The following is a 25,973-nucleotide window of genomic DNA, read 5'->3' as shown; positions in this document are numbered from 1 at the left end:
AGCACTGTAACCGCAGGAGAGAAACACTGACATAGTTTTCCATGCAAATACAGAATGCATCCAATGGGTCTGAGAAGATTCAACTCTTTTCAGTGGACCATCAAATTATATGTACGCAGTTCGTGCTGCCAGGGTTCAAGTATTGGACGAGATTTTTAGGAACACAGAGAAATAGGCCTTGCTATTGGTTGGTCCAAACAACTAATTGGGAAGCGAAGTCTGTCGGGTGACCCTCACTGTGCACACATCATAAGATGCCATTCTGTGTCCTAACGGTACACACTGTGGGTTCTGAGATCTTTGCAGGGCAATGATTAAAAGCAAGATAGTAAACGTCAGCAGAGCCATAAAACCAGCAAGTCTGCACAATCAGAGATCGCTAAAAGGCAAATGAGCTAACTGAAACACTTCTAGTCAATGAGCCGCCAGCACCAGAGATGCCATCCTCTTGAAACACTTTCCATATTTTACTAAATTTCCCAGGAGGCACTGTGGCAGCTGCATGGCTGATTCCTCCAGGTTTAATTTAATATCTTCATGCCTCCCCAGATTGCTGTGTCTGCCAAATGAACCACGTTGGTCTTGGGAGCGCTGAAAAAGGGTACAAAGGAAGCACCGGGAGTTTCAGCCAAAATCAGGCCTGACTGCGTTCCAGATGATGGAAAGAACTCCTTGCACTGCTTAGGCGGGCACAAGCCCTCAAATGTAATTCTTGAAATAGCTCAACCTCCAGCAAGTAAATATTGACTCACTTACACATTTAATTCTGTGGGAACAGATGATTCTGGGTGATGAAAGGACCAAATACAAATTAGCAAAGTTTACTAATTAATGTTTGAGGTGTTTAATAATGTAGAAGTCACTTCTGCATTACCCACGAGTGTGCTTTCCTAACCCGACCTCTTGGAACACAAAGAGAATATCTGAATTGCATTGTTCTCTGGTGGACACAATAAAGCCACGGGCTGATTTCAGCGCCTCGCCCAGGGAATGAAGACGGGCATGCATTTCATTACCTCTCAGGAGATGGACTGCAAAATAGTTCTGAGCTGTTTAGACCGAAGCTGATGCAATATTGATGGCGCAGGTCAGGCTGCTGCAGACAATGCTCGGCGTAGACGGATCGATGCCGCATCAGGGGAATGCAGGGGAGGCCCGCCTACTTTATGTGGTTTACAATGGACAGAAGCTATTCCTGGTGGAATAGTGGAATTCTGCGTAAATACCAGAGAACTGTAATTCACCTCGGCACTAATGGCATCCGGCTACAGTCGGAGTTCACCAGAACTATGTCGGACTCTGTAGTTCTCTCTGGCCCCATGCCCAATCTGCCCAGTGACGACTGTATTGTATTACTCATCATCGCTAATAGAAGCTCCAAAAGCAATCCAAGGTTTCTCTTTGACACCGTCGCTAGGCTAACACAAAGCACCAGCTCCACTGGGCCTTCTGTTCCCACAGGTCTCACTAGTGATGATTTCATGAACTTCTTTTGACATTCTGTTATGGTCTGGCAGGCACTATATAAATACAAATTAAATGAAAATAATGATTGCATAAAACATAAAGCCTGAATGTGTGTCTTCAGGAACCAATGAAGTCTTCTACACGGCAGACACAGCTGACAGATCTTCCAGACATCCACCACTAGTGGATGGTGGATGTCTCCATGCACCGTTCGCCCACAATGAGCTGACTATCATAATTAAAGCACCGAGCAGGCAGACATGGGTTCGGCTGGCCGTGTTGCACCATGGATACAGGAACGCTTTCTTTTTTTTTTTTTTTACTAACACCATGACTGCTCTGCTGTCAGCCTTCACGGATCATTGCCTGCGGTTGTAGGAGTCAATTCTCTCTCGGGTTCTTTTGTGCTTTTCCACTATCAACAAACTCACAGAAAAGACTGGCTGAAGATTGCTTCGTTAAAACGTGTGCACTTTGATTTAGCGTGGTATTTTATTTTAACTTTCTAATTTAATCAGCTTATTTAGGGTCCTAAAAAGATTTAAAGCCGAGACTCTGAGCTCCAGCTATCCCGAGGGAACCTTCAGAGGAACCAGCTTCAAAATGGTTCCATTAGTCTTTGGTCCCTTTTCTTCTGAGGGTGAGTGCCAGCACAGTTTTCTCTGCCTTTACCCCGCATGGTTCAAACAGTGAACATGGACACACTCACTCCCAACACAGCAGTTGAAAAGGGCGGATGATTTGCCTAAACCAGACGGTGCAGCACAGGAAATGAAGCAGGAGCACACGCTCCATCTAAATATCAAAATATATATTTTGTCATACTTGTCATTAACAAGATTTGCCAGTGGGGGTGAATTAAAAACCTGTTTCAGTGTGTTCTGTGCTGGGTGTCTCCACCAGCAGGACGATTCAGCCTCGAGTGTACTTGTGTTCAGGCAATGGTGTACTTCATCGTTTCTATTAGAGGGACGTATGCAGGATGCTGATTATATAGTAGGATGTTTGTTAGGGACTGACGGTGAGCAGGTATTGTATTAAATATGGCAGCATAATCTAGGTTTCAGTCAGCTAATCAGGAGCTAGGAGCAAGTACACAGCTGTGTATCCACTCAAGATAAATTATGTATGTCTGTATACAGTATGTAGTACGCTCTATATCTTTTTATTGCAGGCCTATTTGGGAGAGGTCTTTTAACCCAGAGTTGTAATTTAAGTCTGAATATGATGTGGGTTGATCGGGAATCGATTTATTATTTACCAGAGCAGTAGATATATTTGCCATCTTTGACAATCCTAAATTTCAGTGAGGATTTTCCTTCAACATAAGTAGATTCTTTACTCAGATAATAGTGATACTCATAAAAGTACATTATCTGTACAAGATACTTATATTTGCCCAAATCTACTGTTAATAGGTGAAATTGTCAGGTTTTGTCCCACTGAATAAATGAAAACATTATATTATCCATTTATCTTTCCACTTAGTGCTAACACTGTTAGCGCCTGATGCTAACAGCCTTTCAGCACTTCAGACCATTGTGCGGTTGAGTTTGTGTTCTGCCAACGGTGGCTAGCTTTACCATTCTGTAATTGAATTTAACACCTGCTGAATTTACCTTGACTGACCAACCGGCTGCACGACTTCAATTCGCTGCTATTAATGTTCAAACTCGCATGATGTTCCGGCGACGTCGGCATTCTGCCCATCGCTCGTTTAAATCACAGTAAGGTGTGCAGACTTGGATCGGCTTCTGCCCGCCAGCTGGTAAACCGCCTGTTAATTGTTAGAAGGGATGCTTTTCGTATTACTATTATTACCAGTGGCAGCCGACAGTGATGTTGTGCCAATTAAAATTCAATACCTACATCATTAGTGGTGAATATTTTCTTCCATGTGGGCTCATGGAAGAAAATAAATTGCAGTGTGAAATTCTATTTAATGATTTATAAAACTATTATTATTTTGAAGAAATATGTGAAGGAGGTACTTGGACACACACACATGTTTCAGGGAGAGGTACGGAGACGGGAGAGGGATGGCACTGAATAGCTAATCTTTCATGTCAGCATATGGATGCTTCAATTCTGCCATATGCGCCTGAGAGAAATATCCCCTTCAGTGAGCACTTCCTCTTTCTTCTGCACGTCCTTGGGGGTCTCCATCCCTCTCCACCACTCCTGTCATGCGAGCCTCGCATGCATCCTCCCCTGGCTTGTGTCACCAACCACTGTCTAAGTGTCTCAGCTGTCCCCGTCTCCCCGTGGCTCTGCTAGCTCTGCAGAGCTCTGTGCCAAATGTGAGGTAATTAAGACACAAAAAGAGCTTTCACTCAGTTGGGAAGAGGATTGAAAGGCTCATATCTGTCAGAAGCGGCAGCATGCTGCTAATTTTGCCTGATTTGAAAGCACTTCAAGGGTGTGCCAATTAATATGTGCACACAGTATAGGCTGTGGCATGTGTCTTGCATGGCTGGGGAGAAGAAAAGTTTATTTGCATCTTGATGATGTTCCTCCTCTGCCAGAAAGCAATGAGCTACTCATGCGCTGCATGCAGGCTACAGTTAGCTTTCATCACATAATGTAATATTCAGCTTGGAATATAAATCAGATTAACAGCCAGTTCTGATTATATTTTATTGCACATCAGATGTCAGTTTGCCGACATCTGATAAGACGGAATTTTCTCATTGGAAAGAGCATGAAAAGGTCTGCAATCAAAGTTAGAAATGTAATTTTCTTTTAAACGCCTCATGCATCCCGCAGACATCATTCAGTTGGAACAGAATGGGCTGGTCACTATGATTTATGTTGCTGCTAAACCCAAACAGATGAGCAGAAGGTTTCCTCTCGTCGTCAGAATGAGACACAGAGGCCTCGTTTCTGGCTCACGATTAGATCTCTTCAAATGCATGGTGCAGTATATACTATGGAGAAGTGTTTAACCACAAATAAGTAGCATTACAAACCCTACAGTATGTTAAGGTGTACAATGTATGGTATTTTCTTTTGTAGTACTGTAATTAAATTTCCATTCTTCTCTTGACAGCATGATGCTAATACCAACCTGGTGTTTTAAATTATTTGAATGTGCATTATTAGTCACACATGAATGAACAGAAATTCACATATATCTGCTGCTCCGTCTGCTGCAACAAAGGTTTACAGAAACATTATGAAAACTAACCAGCGACTCTTTCTGGCTGTCGTTGCTTTCCATTCTCGGGAAAATGAATCAAAAGGAATGGATTCTTTTCAAAGGTCTGCACTATAAAATGCGAAAATGAGAATGTAATTTATAATCTCAGCACTTGACCTTCAGTGCGATTGTAGTGTGCTCACACTCAGGCATTGAATGCTTTCTAATTTAGCTAATCATTGCTTCACAGTCTTTTCCACATGCTGGAAATCTACTCTACGGCTTTTAAGAAGTGTAATTCAATATTGTGCAGTGTTGTATTTTAACTATTTGGGTGGGGGGGGGGATAATTCAAACTTTAATAACATATCAAGCATCTTGAACCAGCCGTACATGCTGCAACATGCAGGCCGTGATACTCATAATGGCACGATGATGTCATGAGTGACATCACTCAATGCTCCTGGATGAGTCATAATGAAGGAGTGAGAATGACTCCCTCCTCTGCCTTTTGACACCTGTATCACATCCCCACAGAGGAGGGGGGGGTGAACAAGCAGCCCGCCTATTGAAGAGGCCTTTCAATGATAATAGTGCTGACGCTGCTTCTCTTCCTTCCCAGTCTGGGCATGCAGATTGCTAACATGTAGCTTCCATCGCTGCCTTGCCTTAAAGCTCAAGTGGTCTGTCCTGTGGAAGGTTTGCAGACTTTCCGCTGGTGATGAGGCAGCTTGCTACCCACTGTGGCTTTATGTGCAGCGGAGGAATGGAGTCCGTGGCATCTAAGAGCTGGAGCCGTGGCCCTGCTCATCCAACGACCAACCAACAGCTCCTGCAGCAGCATTATCAGCCCAACGGGGCTCCTCTCAGCATCTCAAGTCTCTCACGTCTCCTGCCATGTTTCAAATCAGAGCCTGGCTTGACGAGGCGCTGAGTCCTTGTCCCTCCAGCTTATGTGTTGTGTAAACCAGCGGTGTGAAACGGGCGCCCAAGAATATACCACCTGCTTTATAGAGATACTGAGAGACTCAAGTTGCTGTTAAATATATTGCAAGGATAATAAAAGTGTGCATTTGGACAGCCTAGTTCATTGAATTGGATTTTTACTTCACTAATTCACTGAGTCCAACAAGCAAAGGGCGTCTCGTAACGGATTATCATCTATAAATGTGATGTTAGCATATAGTCTGGCTGCTCAGTAAACAATTACTGACTGTAAATTGATAATGATGAACTGATTATTGCAACTACAGAGGACATTCATCAACTTCTTTAGTCGGGGTGATATTTGTTGAGGTATTTCTGCTTGTGGTTGTTTTTGTGAGACCATATAATTTAAAAAAATAGCTCAGCTATATTCTATGTACTCTTTTCCAATTTAGAGACAGAAAGCTGGTCCCACTAAATAATGTATTAGGACTACCGCTAGGATTTAAGGGCTGAGGGAATTTTCCAGTTATGGCTCAGGTAACATTTGCTCTTTCTAGAGCCACATAGAGAACCAGCTCTGCCCCGACAGACAAGACTTGGCCTGCATCGATCAAAAAACAAGGAGTGACAGAGCGGACTAACACCAGAATGGAAACATGTCCCTCCCTTTACCGTTTCCATTTTTCATCTGCTGTAAATATATTTTGAGATAGATTCCAACCCTGAGCTGATAATATTTAATTTGATCCCTCCCGTGCATTATTTGCACAATGCAACCGGCAGTCGTAGCTTGTGCTTTAAATGGTAAGTCGACATTTAAATTCTGCACGGAATTCAGAATTCTCCCTCCTGTTATACAACAAAAGGCAATTATTCCATTTGTTTCCTTATACAATGGCCTCTGGATAATAGTAATGCGGGCTTTCGGGTGAGTGGAGGAGACGCCACCGAGTTATCTGCCTTTCCCAGTGTTCGTCTTTGCCTTGGCATTATAAATAATAGATTACAAATGAGAGCGTGAGTTTGGCTGGCTGGGAGGTGAGTCTAGAGCAGCTGGAGGTCAGAGCTCCACAGCCGGGATCAGTCTTCTACACAACGCGAGTATTTATATCAGGTGTTTATCACCCAAAGTAACTCTGTGAAGGACATGGTTGTTCCAGCTACAATGTCAGCTTGGCTCTGCTGTTTTTTGGTGCTTCACTTGCTGAATATTCAGGCTGTGGAACAAAACGCGTTTTATCGTTCCTGTCTCGGGCTTAACTGCCTTTATAATTGTTCAGCCGGTAGGGACTGGGAGCAACACGCTAAGCTAATTATCATTTTAGAGCAACTCGCAAAACAACTCTAAACAACTGCTATTGTGTAATAAGTGTTAATAAAACACGTTATTCAGAACGAGAGGCATGAAAAGGGAGTGACGAGAGACAAAAGCTGCATGCGTTGCTTCTAGCTGTGGATTAACGGCGCTCTGATCGGTGCCGGTGTCTCTAATGAGGCTGAGTGTTCGGAGAAAGGGACATCAGTTTAAATGAAGCACTGGATTCAGTTCCCACTGCAGAATAAGAGAGAAAAATGTATGGAGAAGTCTGAAAGGCCGAGTGGACCCAGCTCGACCACTCCGGCCCCCCTCCTTCACAAGGGAGGAAGAAAGGTCCACCAGGAGAGACATGTGGGCCAAAGTGATTTTATTCATGGGGTTTTTAAGTAATTTGTATCAGTCTTGGATGAACCAGTGAGGGCGAAGGTGAAGAAGCAGAGGCGAGGAAGGTGCTGGTTTAAAGTTGCTCATGGCCCTGGTCAGCAGGGGGTCACTCTCTGGGGAAGAGTTCAAGCTGGGGGGCAGAAACCTTGGCCTCACATTAAGGATGATAAATATTGAAGGGCTTATTATATATATAAAAAGTTTAATTCTGCGGTTATTGGAAGGGCAGTGGTTCAAGCCCCAGTCTACATGCCAATGTATCCTTGAGCAAGCTATTAGCCCCAACATGCTCCATGGGGCCATGATGTCTGCCCACTGCTCCACGGTCATGGGTGAAATGCAGAGAAGAACGCAGGACATTACGCTATGGATGCGATCGATTGTGGAAGAGTTTCTGCATTCTTGTTTCTTGTCAGGAAACAGCAGCGAGACGGCCAGTCACACTTCCTGTTTTCATCCTTCGGGTAATCAATACTGACTGATGAATGGAGACAGAGGAATATTTACGCGAGTCACAGCAATGCTGGGAAACTCGTCAAAAACAAGTCCGTCTGGAGACCGGAGTCCTTTGATGAGCAAATCAGAGATTCTACCCGATGAAAAGACACGCATTAGTGCTGCCTCTGTCCGGAATGGGAGGGGTGCGAGGACGTCTTTTTGAATAACTGAAAAAGGACTTGCTGAAGAAGCAGTAGTTGCGCTTTGGCGCATGGCGTGCTCTACCCTCCACTTTGTTTTATTTGTGTACAGGACCCCCAGTGAACACAAATGATGAATAGCAAATCCAAAGGGGGGAAATTAGCATGAAAAAGTCCTTGCATTCCAACTGATAGACAAAATATCTGCACTTACTTTAATGAGGGGAGATAAAAGTTGCCACAGTGTGCGGTGGGCAGCGCCGTGATTGATGTTGCACATTAAGAGTATGCGAGCGAGTGTGAGCCAATATCACAGCAGCCTTGTCGGTGCATTGTCCCCAACTAGCCTTCAAGGACTCTATCTGCTCACCTGCCGTTCTACCAAACAAGCCCCTTCTGGCTGAGCTTCCTCACGTTTTCCACATTCCCTGCATAGCCGCGTCTCTCCCTGACATGGATGCCTTCTTTCCCTTCCCTGCAGCACACCTCAGCAGACTAACAGCTCCACTTTTTTCAAAGTGGCCACAACAGAAGGACAATGATGAGAGAGCTGTCTCCCAGCTGCCATTTCCTCTTTCTGCTCCAATGGCTCACGTCACTGTAATTGACTGTTGTGTATCTACAAGAGCGGTCGTTGCTCAGATCCCTAAGATTCTTGTCAGGAGCTGTCGGGGAGCTTTTCATTCAGTGACCTCAACAAATTTCTTATGGGGTCCTGGTGATCTTTCAGGAAACCCGACAATGGTGTTTGTCATGTGTTAAATTGCCAGAACCAAAGGATGGGTGTTAATTTAGTCCTCAGCTAAAGGACACCACGTATTTCTGTAATGACTTCAAATCGGCTGAAGAAACCCTGAATAGCCTATTTTATTTCCTCCTCCGCTCAAAGTTCATAATAAAGTCGACATGAATTCTCTCCTGTTAAACCGAACCCAGATGAGATGTGTGAGATGGTCGGTGAGAGCGGTCGCACCGCTGCTGAGCTCCCGGCGAGCTCCCGCATTCCACCTCGTTCACTGCTCTACAAGAGGAAACAACATCTTCTTCTGAAATCCATCCTAAAAATATTGAACTATTTTGTGCTGATCTATGCGGTAACCTTACAGGGATTAATTTTCATCGAGTCCCAGGAAGTACTTTTACCGAGGATATCGGAAAGAAATGGATCGTTTCCGTGCGCCGCTTCTTCAGCGCATTTTAAAACTCTGGGCGATCTGAAGCGGTTTCAATCCAGGAGGAGAAACGTGCACCACCTGGACGGCAGGACAGTAAGGAAAATCATCTGTATGAGTCTACTTCTGTCCGGAAATATACACCCAAACCCGGGACCCGGAGACGCGAATTCTACGTTCACGGAGACGCCGTTCGACTCGCCCTTCGTCGCCGCTCACAACATCTGGAGCAGCGACACGTGGAGGCCGCGCCCCGAGGACTTCGCGACACGTGGAGGCCGCGCCCCGAGGACTTCGCGACAAACCTCCCGAGGTCAACCCAGCCAAACGCCACATCGCCCACCACCGAACCCCCCCAGCAGCAAGACGGAGAAGGAGCAGCGCAAGCTTTCTCCCTGTTTTCACTTCCGGCACTTCGCGCCGAGGGATGCAGCCAACGCGCGACGGCGCGTCACGGAATTCCCCCGGCGCAGATACGTCACGGTGACGGAAGGGGCTTCCCCCACCGCCCTGGAAACACAGACAGGGTCACATCGAGCAGAGGCCTCGGAAATGCGGATTATTCCCCCGGAGTTTTTCGCCACGAAGCAACGCCTGAGAACACCAGCTGCACTCCCACCCCTCAGCTGCACTCCCCCCCCAGGTATCGGTCGGCCATTCCCTTTGTTTACGATCGATACCGCCACCCCAGCGCCCCCCTCCTGCCCAACGGCCCCACCCTACCCCATTCACCGGCGGACAATACCCCCCCATCGATACCCCCTCCTCCCCCCAGCGTCCCCCCAGAGACAGTGAATAACAAAGGCTTCTACTCCACGGAAGATATGAATAACATTTTCTCGGGGAGAGGTCTTCACATTATTCATCTCAACGTGAACAGCTTGACATGCAAATCCAAGATGTCCGAGTTAACATCGATGTTTGGCAACGGTAAGGTTGGAATTCTCTCCTTTTCTGAAACCAAACTGGATGATTCTTGTAAAGACACTGAGATTGAGATTAAGGGATACACTGTTATCAGGAAGGACAGGGACCGTCATGGGGGCGGGGTCTGCATCTACGTTAGATCAGACCTCAACTTCACCGTTCTACCAGAACTAGGAACAGACACAGAGTCTGTCTGGGTAAAAATCATTTATCCCAGAGCTAAACCTCTGGTCATTGGCGCAGTATACAGACCCCCAGACCAAAATTCATTCTATGATTTATTGGAGAAGCATGTGATCGGCTTGGGAAGCTCGGAGGTCATTCTGATAGGAGATTGTAACACCAATGTCCTTCGGAAAGACACCCCGACTTTCAAATCCTTCAGCAGCTTCTGTAATCTGCATAACTTTACCCAGCTGATTCAGCAATTTACAAGGGTAAGCACCACTTCTAGAACCATCATAGACCTAATCCTGACATCGGACAAATCTAGAATCAAAAACAGTGGTGTCATCGAGTGCAATTTAAGTGATCACAACATGATCTTCTGCACTCGAAAAATTCATAGACCTGCAGCCCATTGTCATACCACAATAAACTGCAGAACCATGAAGCATTACTCCCCAGAAGCTCTAACAACAGCGCTGGAGGAAACTGATTGGTCTGAAACTTTAAACTCCGCCTCTGTCGAGGGGACCTGGTCTTCCTTTAAATCTGCATTTCTGTCCGTAGTCGATAAGATAGCACCCATAACTGCTGTTCGGGTCAGAGCCCGTACAGAACCTTGGATGAAGGGGGAAATATTGAATGCCATCAAGCTCAGAAACAAATGTTACTCTGAGTACAGAAAAACCAACAACGAGGAACTACTTGAAAAAAGCAGAAAACTACGCAATGAGGTTAACAAAATGATAAAAAATGCCAAAAAGAATTTCTTAAATGAGAACATTGAGGCAAACAAAAGTAACCCACAAAAACTGTGGGAGGCCCTAAAACAATTAGGCTGCAGCAACAGACTCCAAACAAAAACCAGTAATATCTGCATTAACTCAAGTGGTTCGCTCCAGACCGACAGGTTGGTGGTAGCAAATTGTTTTAACAGCTTTTTCACCACTATTGCCACCCTGTTGGTCAGCAAACTTCCCCCGCATTCAGGTCTGTACGGTTCTGACCACATCCAAACTCACTATGAGAAGCTAGGTGCCAAAAAGGACACTTTCTCTTTCACACCTGTAAATACCGTTGATGTGCTAAAAAAACTAATTGCCCTTCAACCTAACAAGGCCACAGGCCTTGACAACATACCCACCCGGTTCCTCAGAGACGCAGCTGTCTCTATCGCCCCCGTGGTAACCCATCTGATAAATTTATCCATCAATCAGTGCCACGTCCCACAGGAATTCAAGACGGCGCGGGTTATCCCTCTGTATAAAAAAGGAAACAAATTAGAACCTGGCAACTACCGCCCTGTTTCCATCCTTTGTTCCATCTCAAAGGTTATGGAGAGAATAATCCAGGAGCAAATCAACCGCTACCTCGCCGAGCATAGCCTGCTCTTTGAATTCCAATCAGGCTTCAGAACATCCCACTCCACTGACACGTGCCTCATATATCTGACCGACTACATTAAGCGTGAAGTAGACTCGGGCAAGTACTGCGGCATGGTTATGCTGGACCTCCAGAAGGCCTTTGACACCGTTAACCATTCAATCCTATTGAATAAACTAGGGGCGATTGGTTTTGATAGCACATCAACAAACTGGATGAAATCGTACCTTGAGGGACGAGAACAAATGGTAGACATAAACGAAACCTTGTCCTCGTCCCTCCCGGTAAGCTGTGGGGTTCCTCAAGGCAGCATTCTAGGACCGTTACTGTTCCTCCTATACATTAACGACATGAGTGCTGCCTGTAACTGCAAATTGTTCCTGTTTGCTGATGACTCAGCACTCCTGATTTCGGGAGAGGACAAAGTGCAGGTTGAGGAGGCTCTCAGCTCTGAGCTCACCAGAATCCGTACTTGGCTTACTGATAACAAACTGTCACTACATCTTGGTAAAACCGAATCGATTCTTTTTGGGTCTAAACACTCTCTACGTGAGATAAATGTTAATGATTTCAAGGTCACAGTCGATAATACAGTCATCTCCAGCAAAGAAGAGATTACCTATTTGGGCTGTGTTCTTGACAAATACCTGTCTGGTGATAGTATGGCAACTAAGGTGATCAAAAAAGTCAATCAGAGAACAAGATTTTTGGGCAGAATGTCTGCTTTTGTCAACAAAAGTGCTCTCCGGACGCTTGCTGGAGCCCTCGTTCAGCCCCTCTTTGACTATGCTAGCACCTCCTGGTATTCAAACATCAAAATGTCCCTGAAAACCAGGCTCCAAACCTCCCAAAACAAACTGATTCGGCTACTCCTCAATCTGGGGCCCATGACCCACCTTCTTCCTGGACATTTTGCTAGCCTAAAATGGCTCAGGGTAGAAGACAGGGTTAAACAACTCAAAATGGGATTGGCATTTAAAATAGTCAATGCAGCTCTGCCCTCAGTCCCCTCAATCCCTGCATACCTGACGGAACACCTCCACAGATTTAGTGACACCCACAGCCACAACACTAGAGGGAGCTCAAACAACAACCTGATTACCCCCTCCTATAGGACTAACATGGGTAAATCATCTTTTTACAATACGGCCACCCAAGGGTGGAACGGATTGACTCCCGCCCTCAAAACATGCACCTCTTTGGCCTCCTTCAAAAAGGGCCTAAAAATACACCTTTTAGGGGGACAGAAACGGAGATAGTCATCACGACTCTCTCCGGATCAAACCCCCCCTCCTTTTTTTTGTCCACCTACGTTGCACGTATTAATTGCTTTAGTAATTTATTGTAATTTATGTAAGTTATTTATTGTCATTTTGCATCAGTGGTGTAATTTATTTTAGATTAATTGTTAGTTTGCACTGGCGGTGTAAAAACATTTTATTTTTGTTTTTCTAATGTTACGTTGCATCAATTGCGTAATTTAATATTGGTTTTATTTTTATTTGTATTGTTAATTGTGGATGATTTATGTACGAAGGACTTTCAAAGGAAACAAGCCCGCAAGGGTTTTTTTGAAATGCTCCTCTTAGACCGGATGTTTGACGTTATTTGTACTGTAATACATGCTACTGTGTGACTGTACTTGTACTCTAACATCATCATCATCACCCCTAACTAGCCCGGATCATATGAACAGTCCATTAGACTTTGGCACAATCCCTCACCTCTCTTCTTGTCCTGGGCTCTCCTGCATATTTAAAAGACAGCACCAGTCACAGGGCAAGGGACGGAGATGTCCGGTCCCGTCTCTGTATTATGTGTCAGAAAAATATGTCTTTATCTCCTCCACTAATGGGCGCCATAGACCAGCTCTGGCCTCACCAAGACCTTATTAACACTTTTTTATTAGTTATTCCACAGAGTGCTTTGCCAGCAGGTCAGCAATACCACCTCTCCTGAACCCGACCATCAATTTGCATGAGCAAGTGATTTTTCTCCCAACTGGAGCCCCCTGTCAATCAAACACAGACTTCGAGCATGAACTTTGCCGGTTTTCAGTCACTGAAATTGACTCTGGGGTGCAGATTGCTCCCTGAAAGCCTCCAGAAACATGCAGCTTCGGTGAAATGGTCAAACCAAAATGTTCTGTAGGTGTGAATGTACATGGTTGTTTGTCTCTCATGTGTCCCTGTGATGAGTTGGCATCTTGTCCGGGGTGGACCTCACCTCTTGCCCGTAGCCAGCTGAGCTAGGCTCTGTAAGGCACATAAAGCAGCTGTCGACGAGACGATTACGATGTTCTCGTCTACAAGCAGATGATGGATGGATGGACTACAATAATAGAATGATTCTCTCTGACCAATCATTGGGTTTCAACGAATCACATGAACATTTATAACTGATTACGTAACTGAAGATAGATAGATAGATAGATAGATAGAGTTTTTTTTTATGACAGAAATGGCAGCCCCTCTAGCAGAATTAACAATCCATCACTGAGAGATGAAAAAGTGGGCAGAAGATTGAAATGACAATTTTATTTGATAAAATAAATCTAATAATAATCTGTTCCACCTCTGGACTGATGAGCATTCTGTGGTCACCCTATGAATCAAGTCCTGACTTGTTATTCCTCATGTTCACCAAACGTTTTTATGGGCGGATGTTTCCATCTTCTGCCTCATCAGCCCAGAGTGTTGTTTACACGGGCTGGAAATAGGGATGCTGCCCATGGGCTTGTTGTTCCCCTGCATCTGATTCATTTGGAGGAACAGGAGATGACTACCTCACAATCAGAGGGATTAGTTTTCCTTAATGCCCTGTCTTCCTCAAAGGTAAACAGAAAGGCCGATAGCCGTTAGTCTGCAACAGCAGAACAAAATTATTGGTGATGCCTTTCAAGTCCTTTCCCTTGATAGTCCCTGCAAACTCTACTAGCCTTTGAACTATTGTCTTTTCATTCATTCATTCATTCATTCATTCATACAATCAATTAGTGCTGCTTCAGTATACCCACCATTCCACACAAATCATATTCTTAAAAGCAATAATTGCATGCTATAAAAACAAAAGTGACTTCCTCCACCAGGCAGAATTAAAAGTTGGGCTTTGCAAGTTAATGAAGTGTGGCACGCGCTAAGTCGAGGATGGAGGCTTTGTCTGAAGCAATCACTTCTGCGGATGCTGCGGCTTGGCTGTGTTTCATATCAATGAGGCAGAGATATGGAAAATAATTAAAATGGACATATTCATCTAAAGCGCTGGCAAGCTGCATTTTTAATACACTACCAAATTTGCATGTCGGCTGTCAATCCACTCTCCTGGCTGAGGCAGAAAGTTTCAATCAATCATAGTGTGAGAGTTTCTGCAGCAGTGGCAGGGATGCTCAACCGGTAGAGCTTCAGAGACAATGTGTGACAACGTGGCAGTGATTTACAGAGAAGAGTTTAAGCCGCTGACAGCGAGGGAATAGGAAAGTGTACCGGAGTTCTTCTGTGACCAGAGCAATTAATACAAGCCTGCGATCGGGCTCCACTCTGCATAGGCTGGGCGAGGCCCGATGTGCTGTAGCGCTGACTCCCTCTCATCGTTCAGAAAACGTTGATACAATTACTGGAGACTGAAGCCTTAAACTGCAGTTCTTTTACCCAAGGCGGTGGAAAAGTGCAGTCCCATCTGGCAACAGCACAGACACACAGCGGATTAGGGCGCATCCTCATTAGTCTGGCTTAGTCTGGCAGAAACCTTAACCTCACTGCATCCTGATTTTAGACGAAAATACAACAGGAAACACAAGAAGCATGGGAATCTGCGAGGAGGGGCGCTGATCCGAAAAGATGGCTGAGGGGACAGGAGTAACGGAGCATGTCCAACTGCCTTTCACTGTCGCTCCTGCGTGTGACAGGAATTAAGATGCTTATTTCATGCAGGTGACCGTGTCCGATGTGCTGCTCTGGCGTTAGCGGCAGTCGGCTTCCACGCAGGGGAGCCATGTTTGAATCGCCCGGGCAGGACTTCATGGTCGACGGGCATCAGGCTATCATGAGACTATTGCTTTCAGAGTCAGGGACATAATGTCCAGACGGCTGCCTCGCGTCTTCTAGTCTGGTGAGATTACAGCTTCACCGTCAAGGATTAGTTGATTATTTTACTGAATTCTCCTCATTTGCTGTTTTCAGGTTATGAGCAAACCCAACCAATCAGATTAATACGTCCCACAAACAGGGCTGCTCCACAATAAAAGCTTATTTTTGACACGACAAGCTGACGGCCCTTCTCTGATGTTCGCTGAGAGGAGGGCGACGTCAGGACTTCAAAAAGGTCCATTAGAAACAGGGATGTTGGGCTGCAGCTGGAGAGGCTTTAGTTTCATGGCGGATCACATGTAGAGTTCAGCACGGGCTTGTTTTGCACAGCGGCACACAGAAGTGAAGCATCCAGCTGTTCTGACCTCCCTCAAGGCTACGCTGCACCATGCACGCACACACACACACAGCATGTCATATAATTAACAAGCAAGCACATTTCCTGCCTGTATAATTAAGAACCATAACCAGAGGACTCCATCATGGCTCAAACTTTTCGCTCTGGCAAGGAAATATCTTTTATTTTATTTTTTTACAACATCTCTTTCCACATTTGCATGGACTTCTTCCACATAGATCACCATTTTTATTCCACCTTAGCGTCTCTCAGGCAGAACAAACCAAAAAATAATGAGGCTTGGTGTGATTTAAATTCAACCGCAGTGCTTATTTACTGTTTAACCGAACCGTGACACCAAGGCGTGTTAACGCTCAGATCCATCCACAGATCCAGGACCAGTTCAACGCCGGGTCACGTTGATGTGATCTGTTTAACTGGACAGAGAAAAGGCTGCGCTCTGTGAGAACAGTGACTGCAGGTAGGATATGCGTATATATATTTTAAAGTAGTATATTATGCTGCTGAAGCCATTCTGCTCTTGTAGACATGAAGAGCGCTTTGGAGGCACTATGAGCGCGGGGGAGGCCACCCTCCACCACCCTGAAGTGATTGTATGCTGCTGGAATGCTGAAGATAAGCAGCAGCAATGCTTAAACCAAACCCGAGAGCAGCTTTTCATTGATTTGAAGATCCAAACCACAGTAATACCCTCCTTCGGGCACAAGACAGAGATGCTGAAAGGAGCTAAAACGCTTGCATGTGCGTCGCATATTTCTTTTCTCTATGAAAGATCTCAAGTTGTCACGTTTCATTTGTTTTCGCAGCAGAGAAATCAAAGACTACACGCTGCACGAAAACACAGATCTGTGTACGATGCCGATGCCCCGTGCTGCTGTTGTAATATTTGTACGTTTAAAAAGAATAAGGATTCATAAAACCTAATTATTTTTGTGTTTCACCAGTGGTTTATTTGTTGTTGTTTTTCCTGGCTGCCTCTGAATACCGTTGTGAAATGGACCCCCTCCAGGGGGAAAAGAAAAAGCAAGGTGGAAAACAGATTATTTCATACAAACAAAAATTCAATAGTTCCTCATTAGAAATTAAAATGGAGAGAGGCTTTGAGGCCCTGCCCAATTTATTGCAGTCCAAAACAGAGGCGTGACACAGACAAAGACGAGCGTCTCGTCCAGCAGCCACACAAGGCTGGGAGACGCTGGCGGCTACTGGGCGAAGCTGGCGGCTACTGGGCGAAGCTGGCGGCTACTGGGCGAAGCTGGCGGCTACTGGGTGACGCCGGCGGCTACTGGGCGAAGCTGGTGGCTACTGAAACAGTGACACTGAAGCAGCGACGCTGAAGCCGCGACACGTTGGCGAGCAAGGGAAGAGGAGCGAGACGAAGACGCAGCAGAGAACACGTTTAACTCTCCAGTTTTTACTAGAGCACTCAACCGAGGTGAAACAAGTGCTACAAACACTTTTAATTAAACATTCCAAAGCAGCCCGGTCCCTGCAAGGCCACACACACACACACACACACAGGTCTGGTTTGTGGAGTCAAAATGGATGAGAATAAATCACCAGAGCTCAGCTAACATGGCTGCATACTAATCACCACATTACCCATGAGAACACACTGCCCCCCCCCCCTAAACAATGGCTGCATGTGTGTGTGTTTGTAGATGTGTGTGTGTGAGCTTACAGTCACCTTCTCCACACTGAGTGTGTGTTTCTGTGTGTTTAATTGCATAAAGCAGAGGGGCGCGTTCATATGAACAATTTGGGGGGGAGGGGGGGGGTGCAAATTGAATCTGGAAATATTTCACCTCCGCCTGTGTGTTGTTGATCAGCGGCGTTGCAAGTGGAACCTCATGTGGGGGGGGGGGGGGGCTTTAGCATCCGGCAGGCTAGCAGCACGAGGTTCGTAGGTTAGATTAGAGTTCAGTGAATGCTCTGTGGTTTACCTTTAGGATGGCCCCGACCCAGCGTCACGAAGCCGGAGGAGATGAAATTGTGAAGCTCGGCGCCCCCACTGCTCCGGATGCTCTCCTTCCCATAGTAGAGACCTGCTCAAACACACACAGAGGATAGTCAAACCATTTCCCTCCACATTTTCATCTGCATCTGTTGGCTGGTTGAGAGACGGATTTTATCGAAAGATCCGACACAATCACGCTCCCGTTCAACAAACCGTGGAGGGGTGGGGGCCCGGCTCCGGGGGGGGCTAAACAGATGTGTAAGAACGTTTGGTATTGATGAAGGTACACCCTCCACTTCCTCCTCAGTCTTTTCAGCATGTCGAGAGTTCCAATTTAACAGGGAGACTGGGAGTTTGCGGTTAGGGCTAAGGTCTGGGTTGTGGTTGGGGGGCAGGGTTCGGGCGGGGGAGGTAGAGTTGGGTTCAGGGAGGGCTTGTACTGCAGCCGATCACATTGAGTTTTCCAATTTCTCGAGGTACTGTGACACGCATGATAAAAATATCAAAGGAGGTAGCTTCGCAGTCGGTCACATCAAATTAGGCTCAGTTTGACTCGCGTGCACGAAGACGACGTCGGCCTCCTCGTGCTCAAACCATTGTGTTCTTACACGGATCATTCCCAGAAATAAATGCCTTTCCTCTTCATCTGCACCTCAATATAAAATCACTAAACCCAAATGATGCCTCAAACGTTTGAAGGGGCGGGGCCACACCTGGATTATTGCTTTGAAGAACTACCTGGATTTAACTGAAAATGAGTTTGGGGTAAAGGTGATGCTCTTATTATCTGTCTGATCCCAAGGAAAGGAGCCTACATCCAGATGTGCTGTTTCTGCTCCCCAGTTGTGGACTGCTGAATCCCTAACTTTTAAATGAGGGTTCATCGATCAACCGGATCTGGCAGCTGCGAAACAATTTTATTAAGTTAAAAACCTCCCCGTGAGCGTTTCTGTGAGATCTTAAGACATTATTTCTCTGAAGGAAAATACGACCAACCATCAGCTCCTCTCTCGGTGTGTGTAAAAGCTGCAGCGCTTACACGTCGGCTGGAGTGTTTCCTGCTGACCTTTATAAATATTACATTTCTCTTCTGTTTTTGTTCTGTAATCCAGGGTGAGACAAAAAGTCGTTGGAGGAGACAATTAAGTTCTGGACCGACGGGCATTTTACAGCCGTTATGTCCTGAAATGGTCCATTTTATTTTTATGTATTTTGGACGTCCTTTTAAATAACAACAGCATGTTGGGGGCCCGTCAGAAAAAGCTTTTAAAAATGCCACCGATACTCTCGCCGGGTCAACTGGTGAAGCAGAACTCCTTTGAAAATAACGACACAGCCCAAGTTGGAGATAACAGCAACATTTAAAAGAGTCCCTGAAATGAAGTAGAATAAAAACATAATGCTTGTGGAATAAAATGGATACCCTAGAAATAAGAAGGCTAATATTTAATTATTAAAGCAATTTATTTTGTTGTTTAAAGATTCCAACATTTTGAACCTGGCAGACTCTCACCAATTAGAAGCTCTGCTGAGTTCTTGAATTCTCCTCCACTTCCCTGGCGTTTCGCTGATTCACTGGGATCATTTTAAAAACATTGCAGGGAGAACACAGAATTGATCGACTAATCCTCTCAGCTCTGATCACTGGAATTCTTCTTTCACATGCCACAAAGGTTGGGCATGAATCTGAGTTTAAAACCGAGTATGTTAATGACGAAGAGGAGCGTCGGGGCGTTTCCATCACGTTCTCAGTCGGCGATTTCTCCCCACAGCGCCGTCCCCTCAAGCACAGAGGGATGAGAATTGGTAGGAACCACACAAACAAGCATTGTGTGATGATCTTCTGGAAAAAAAGCAATATATTTCAACCCCCACATCCCAACGCACTCTGAACTCAATCACACCCCGAGCTCGCCGTGCTGCGTTCACGGCTGCTGATAGCAAACGTGCGGAGGTTATTTTCTCTTTCCATCACAGCAGCGGTTCAATGTGTGACCTGCACACGCCGTCATTGTGGTTCGCTTTCTTTTTGTCACCCTCGTCATTGGTAGGCTGCGCCACGACCCACTGCGACAACCCTTGAATGTGAAAGATCCTTGAAGAGCAGCCCCCTACCATCCTCCCGTTTCCATTTGCCGCTCATTAAGGTGAGGTTGCATGAAGAGCCTGCAGGGGAAGGCGACGCATTATGAATTTATCGTCCTCCGTACAAAGAAAATTGTGACTTTCACCTCAGCCATGTGCCATTGAACTGAATGTGCACCGGAACTAGGATTCATATGGTAATATTTATTTAATCAGACTCCGTCAGGAGACACCCACCCCTCTGAATTACCTCTGAGTGTGAGAAAATGTGAATAATAAGATAATCATACCATGAACCGAGCTGGATGTGCCGTCACTGTGGAGGTTATCGGACTCCAAGGTCGATTAAGCTTTAACACAGCCGGGCGGCGGTGATTTAAATGGTATAGTGATTTTATAGCATTATCAGGGGCTGATCCGAGCGGACACGGAGCTTCCTGCATCAGTTCAATAAAGGCGTTGAGCCAGAGTTCATCAGGACATATTTTCATGTTTTCCACACGCAACCTCAGTCTGGAGCGTCTTCGCATGAAAAATTTTTAGCATTCGTTCTCGTGAAATGCATGCCCGTCATCTTTTAACCCCGTCCCTGCCCTCTCGTAAAAAAAAGAATAATGGTGCATTGCAGTAAGTTAGGATCCACATTGGTCCATAATTAACTGGTGCTGCTGCAGAAAGGAGATATTCACAGCTGAAACCTCTTCACCCACATGCATGGGGGTGGGAAAAGTGAAAAGGGTCCGGTTGTATAATATGGGGCAATAATGAGATCTGGGGCAAGAGACAATTAGGTAGAGTCTCTCGGATGCTAACGGCGGCGCACTTAGGGAGGAAGCTACTATTAAACATGTTGATGCAGTCAGCATAGCAATGTTGGTTTTAACACAAGGGTGATCATTACCTGGCCAATGAGGAGCCAGTGAGGTAACAGCGGGGAGGTTACAGGCACTCACTTAATTAGGATTAATTGGAGGAAGGAGGCAGTCAGCAGAGGGGGGGGGGGGGGGGTTCAGGTGAGTGGGCGACTAGAGGGGTTTGAATATTATTCTAAAAGTGCCTTTCGGCAAATAATTAAAGCAATTCAATAATGATTTTGAGACTTCTTGTCTGGGTAAAGCATAAAAACACAGCTGTGTGCTTTAAAACTATTTGAAGGTCATTTCAAAGCTGCTAAATAGCTGGACCTGTTATTCTATCATCACAGGTCCAAAGCAGCCGACCTTTAAGCGCCCGAGGTTCCCCCTCCCGCACTAAATGCACTGACTCCCCTGGTCCTTCCAGCGCTGCACCCAGGCTCAAACACGCCAGCCGACACGTTTCCAACCTTTGCATGGAAACACGCTCAAACATCCCTCGTTCTTTTATTCTGATCAATCTAGTGCAGAAAGCCCAGCACCATAATTCATAATTCAAGCCGACTATTCCTTTGTTCTTTGCAGAGCTGCTCCCTGGGAAGTAATTGTTTTTCCTTTCTGTTGAGTGAACCCAGATGAAGGAAGCAGCCGCTCGCCGCAAGACCTGGAAACAATGTTTTATCATTCTGTGCGTGAAGAAAACGACAGAGAGGAACCTAAAGAACGCTTTTCAAAAATAGGGAAATCTTTAGCTGTGGCGGGAGACAAATAAATCAACGCCGTGAAACAGATTAGGGCCACTCTGCATTACCCAGAGCAGCGGTTGTGTTTGACTTTAAACACAGGTAAAGGTGTTTATTCCTCTCTTTCAAGGTGTGCTCCTTGTGGCTGTGGGCTGCTCTGTGTTTACACGCTGACCCTAACGAATCTGTGTCCCGCAACAATGCTGAGAATAAATATAGCAGCACTTGCGTTGGTATCATTTTATGCCGTCTGCACCGTTTCTGCATTCGGCCCTGCTGTTGCTCTAAAAAGAATATTTTGTTCTAATGTTGCTGGGAGTTTATGCAGTGCACAAAGTGTGCCGTGTAAACAAGGCCCGCAATGTGAAAGATAAATCAGTGCACGGTTTTAGGGTTGAGCTCAAGCAATTGATTGCTGTTGTGAGAAATTTGAATTATTGCACTCTCCAAATCAAAGGCAAAACTATTATTCCAACTCTTGACATTAAGTTGATTGGATGCTCTTGGGCCACTCTTGGGCCACTCTCTTGATGGGGTTTCCCCACCTGATTTAAAATGTCGCCAGAAGCCTCTGGATGTGAAGTGCCGTCATTAGCAGCAACGAGGATCCTGAGAAGCCTGCCTCTCCGTGCCAAATGCCCATTTAGGTGCACATTAATATGCATTTTCTTTGCGAGCAACCGCTCTTCAGAGCACCTTGAAGCCTGTTAGGCATCGAGTGGAGCTCCCAATTTATTGGCTCACATTAACCACGCTTTCAAAGGCTGTCATTGCCTTTCATGTCCCACGCCATCAGCAGCGCGGTGGACCCTGATGAGGGGGGGTATGGGGAGTGAGCCTGAGCTGATTTGGTCTGAGTTGCTCTGATTCGTGCAAGCAGGCAAAGCAGTTGCAGTAAAGCAGCAATAGGCTGATAAAGTGATGACCTTTAATGCAGCATAAATGCATGGAAGGTCATTCCAAACGCCTGCCTGTCGTATCCTGCCACGTATCAGCCGTGTCTTCTGCATGGGCAGCTAGCGACTGATAACACACCGATGCAGCGTCTGAACTGCAGCGACTCGGGACGGTGGTGGTGTGGGAGAAAGACGACCAAACCTGTCGGCCGGGTGACAATCAGGAGCGGTTTGGGTTGCAGAGCTGCAGATCTTCGCACAGACACAGGAGTCCCTGTCGAACCACTCAGGGAGTGGCTTATAAGGAATCAATAAAAGTCCCATTTCATACGCTGGGATGCTTCGGGAAAAGCTTTAGCAATGGCCCCATTAACGGCTGCAAAGTCAACACAATGTGTGAAAATGTTTCTTACTTCTCCTTCACACTGCTGCCACGTGCCTTTATTGGGTTTTCTTTCCATTCCAGTGACTCGTCTCTGTTTCTAATACCTTCATCGTTTTCCATCTGTGCCCGTCTCTCTGAGTAGCTTTGCCTCTTTGAATCTGAAGACATCTGTTTTGCCCGGAGAGCCTGCAGGCATGGAGCAGCTTCCCTCCTCCCCTGTTCTCCACGCAGGTTCGAGCCGTACCATCGCGGGGTTAAATCGTGCCGTGACTGCTGCGTGTGCCGCTGTGATTGGCCCACCACGTGACTGAGAGGTCATCTCTTCCAGCCTGTCAGATACTGCGGGGCTGCTCTACCTTGCCAGCCTGCAATTATCTCCACACGCAGGCCCTTCTTGTTCTGTCGCTCCCTCCCTCACGCGCTCGTGTTCAAATCGGATGATTGCTGGATGTTAACATGGGAGATTACGCCGCTGAAAGGGTGAGCACAGTGGGCGCTCTTTAAAAGGGAAACGCAGGACAGAAATAATGAATAACGGCACGCAGAGCGACGTGGGCAAAGCTGTTGAAGTCTGCCCTGGAGCATGTTTGACCAACGGTCGTGACACACAGTTCGGGTGATTGTGAGGCTTTGATTGCTGAGTGGCAGAGAGGAGAGCTCTTACCGTGGTTGGATTTAGAGGTTTGCACGGGGGTGTAGTGGTTCTTTGATGAGCTTCTGACTGGCGTGTTGTCTTTTGGTGAGTCATTCATTGCTGCGAAGTTCTCACAGTCGTATTGCGATATGGGAATGGGCCCCTGCTGCCTCAGGATGTCTGCAAGGGCCCTGGAAATGAGTAAGAAAATACCGGCTGTTAGTGCTGCTCCTGTTGTACAGCAGTTGTTGTTTTTGTCACCTCCTGTTAAGAGTAATGGGATATCGTGTCTGCTTTCTGCTGTTAAGGCTGATTCAGGGCTGCTCCGTCGCTTCTGCTGCTCGACACCTGAAACATGACGAACGCTCACTTGCAAGAGAAACAACGAGCATCTCGTCTAATTGGTTTGAGTCTGGATGTTTTTCAGACTGCGCCAAGTGCATATGGAAGGAAGGCGCCCTCGGGGAGGGGCTGATAAAGAGGAAGAAGCAATCATGATGAAAGAAAGTTTAGAAAGTATTTGTGTGCTTTTCCCGGCATCGCTTCTGACAGAGAAACCAAATGACTCTTATGCCAGCATAACCTTTGCCTTTAAATTAATTCCCCCCCCCCGTTACTTATTGAATGTGCAGTGGGGCATGCATGTCGCACGGCCTTGATGCAGCTCCAACGTTAACACTATCCATTATTCACAGTCCTAAGGTTGCTCAAGTACAATGAATAATGCATCCAATACAGAAAAGCTATTCAATCTCGAGGAAACAATGTGTGTCAGCATTTGTCCGCTGGTCTGTGGGATGTGACCCACACTCCCACGGTGAAGCACCCCAGGAGCAACACCAGGTGGACTCCCACGGTGAAGCCCCCCAGGAGCAACACCAGGTGGGCTTCAAGCCTCTGCCATGGCATTCCATCTCTGATAACTGATTAGATTGTATCTGCAACATAAACTAAACATGAATATTAATGTGGGCTTGGGTCCGTCCCCCCCACACACACACACACACATTGTAGTTCTCTTTCAACTCCTGCTTAATTATTTTTGAGCTTACTCAGATTGACATCCGTGGTCTGATCTGATGTGGAAGTGCCGGATAACAATCGGTGCATTCATGGAAACGCTTTTCCAGCCTGCTGTTTATTTCATTCTTTCTGAATAAGAGGAAAACGCTCTGCTGACGTGTCTTGTGTCCACTGGAGACCGTCTCAGCGTGTTTCTCTCCCTGTACTCAGTGCAGACCGCGGATGACTATCTGCTGCTGCCCCTCAGAGCAGGTGAAAGTCCTCCCACCTTTCTGCACACTCACCTGTGGATGTTCATTTCCTGCGGCGGCTCCGTGGCTTTATCATACGCAACTTTAGCTGACACCCCCAGCACGATGATGAAGGCCATGACCCCGCAGGTGATGTAGACCGCCGTGTTGGTCGGGTCCATTCTGGGGTCGTACGTCTCCCCGGTGGGGACGGGGGAGGGCGCGCCGGTCACCACCCACACCGGGGTGTGGTAGTTCTTGCAGGCTTTCTGGTCCAGCCGGTCCTTCTTGTACTCGCAGCAGAAGCGCATGTGGCACGTCCCGCAGCAGTACCGGTGGTCCGTGTTGTTGCACTCGAACATCTTGTCGTACTGTCCGCTGACGTCGTAGTAGCCCAGGCAGGTGTCGTGGCTGCTGGGGGGCGCCGGCTGCGGGGTCTTCTGCGGGACCGCCGTGGGGAGCGCAGTGGCTTTGGGAACCTTCCGCGCCGCCTGCTTGGGTTTCTTATTGCCGCCGGTAGCGGCGCTCAGCACGTTCAGCGGGTCCATGTAGATGAGCAGCAGCAGAAGATGCGCTGTCCCCATGGTAACGTGGAGACGTCTGACGCCGGGCAAAGACGCGTGAACTCTGGTTAAACGCGCTGGCGGCCAATCCTCTCGGTTCTCGGTGCCGCCGTCATGCTGCGTGGAACTCTGATGGCTTCATCACGCACGCAGAGCGCGGCCGCGCAGCGGGGATCGGCGCCTGGGCACGCCGGTGTGTGCGCGCGCTGCCCCCGAGTGTGAGCCGCCGTGTCTCTGTCCACGGTGCTGAATCCCGGAGAGCCGCTCACATCTGCTGCTTTCAAAGTTGCTCTGCAGGAAAGACAAGCGCGTTTTAGATGCTTTCCTCACGCCATCAGAGAATCACCAGGCGTCGAGATTTTAGATCGACTCCGCGCTTGGAACAGCGCGTTCAACTTCGTGACATCCACGCAGCGCCGGCCGTGCCCGTGTCCGAGTTCATGTCATTTCTACGGGAAACAGTCCCACGAGAAGCAGACATTTCTGTTTGTGTCAAATCTATCTTTAAAATGTTTCCGTGTTCCCCTTCTATTGAAAGAGTGTTGAAAGCGCACCTACCTCTACCAGGGTGCCCGCTGGGGAGTTCCTCTCTGTCTGGGTCTCCGAAAGTGAGGAGAGTATCAGCGCTCTCTCTCCT

At 46.7% G+C, this 25,973-nt stretch overlaps 1 protein-coding gene across 1 annotated transcript in view; it reads right to left on the bottom strand.

Moving 5' to 3' along the window:
- Positions 1-25,357, bottom strand: part of shisa6 (shisa family member 6) — a 53,792-nt gene extending 28,435 nt beyond the window's left edge. Inside the window, exons 1-3 of the mRNA XM_068754643.1 lie at positions 24,828-25,357; positions 23,551-23,711; positions 17,910-18,011 (exon numbers count right to left, since the gene is read on the bottom strand). Of these exons, the coding sequence (XP_068610744.1) occupies positions 17,910-18,011; positions 23,551-23,711; positions 24,828-25,357 (793 nt within the window). The remainder of the gene's footprint in view (positions 1-17,909; positions 18,012-23,550; positions 23,712-24,827) is intronic.
- Between the last annotated feature and the right edge of the window lie 616 nt (positions 25,358-25,973).

This window comes from Brachionichthys hirsutus, chromosome 21 (genome assembly GCF_040956055.1).
Source record: "Brachionichthys hirsutus isolate HB-005 chromosome 21, CSIRO-AGI_Bhir_v1, whole genome shotgun sequence".
In the NCBI taxonomy this organism is placed as follows: Eukaryota; Metazoa; Chordata; class Actinopteri; order Lophiiformes; family Brachionichthyidae; genus Brachionichthys; species Brachionichthys hirsutus.
The sequence above is the reverse complement of the archived record's forward strand: the minus strand, read 5'-3'. Positions and strand labels throughout refer to the sequence as shown.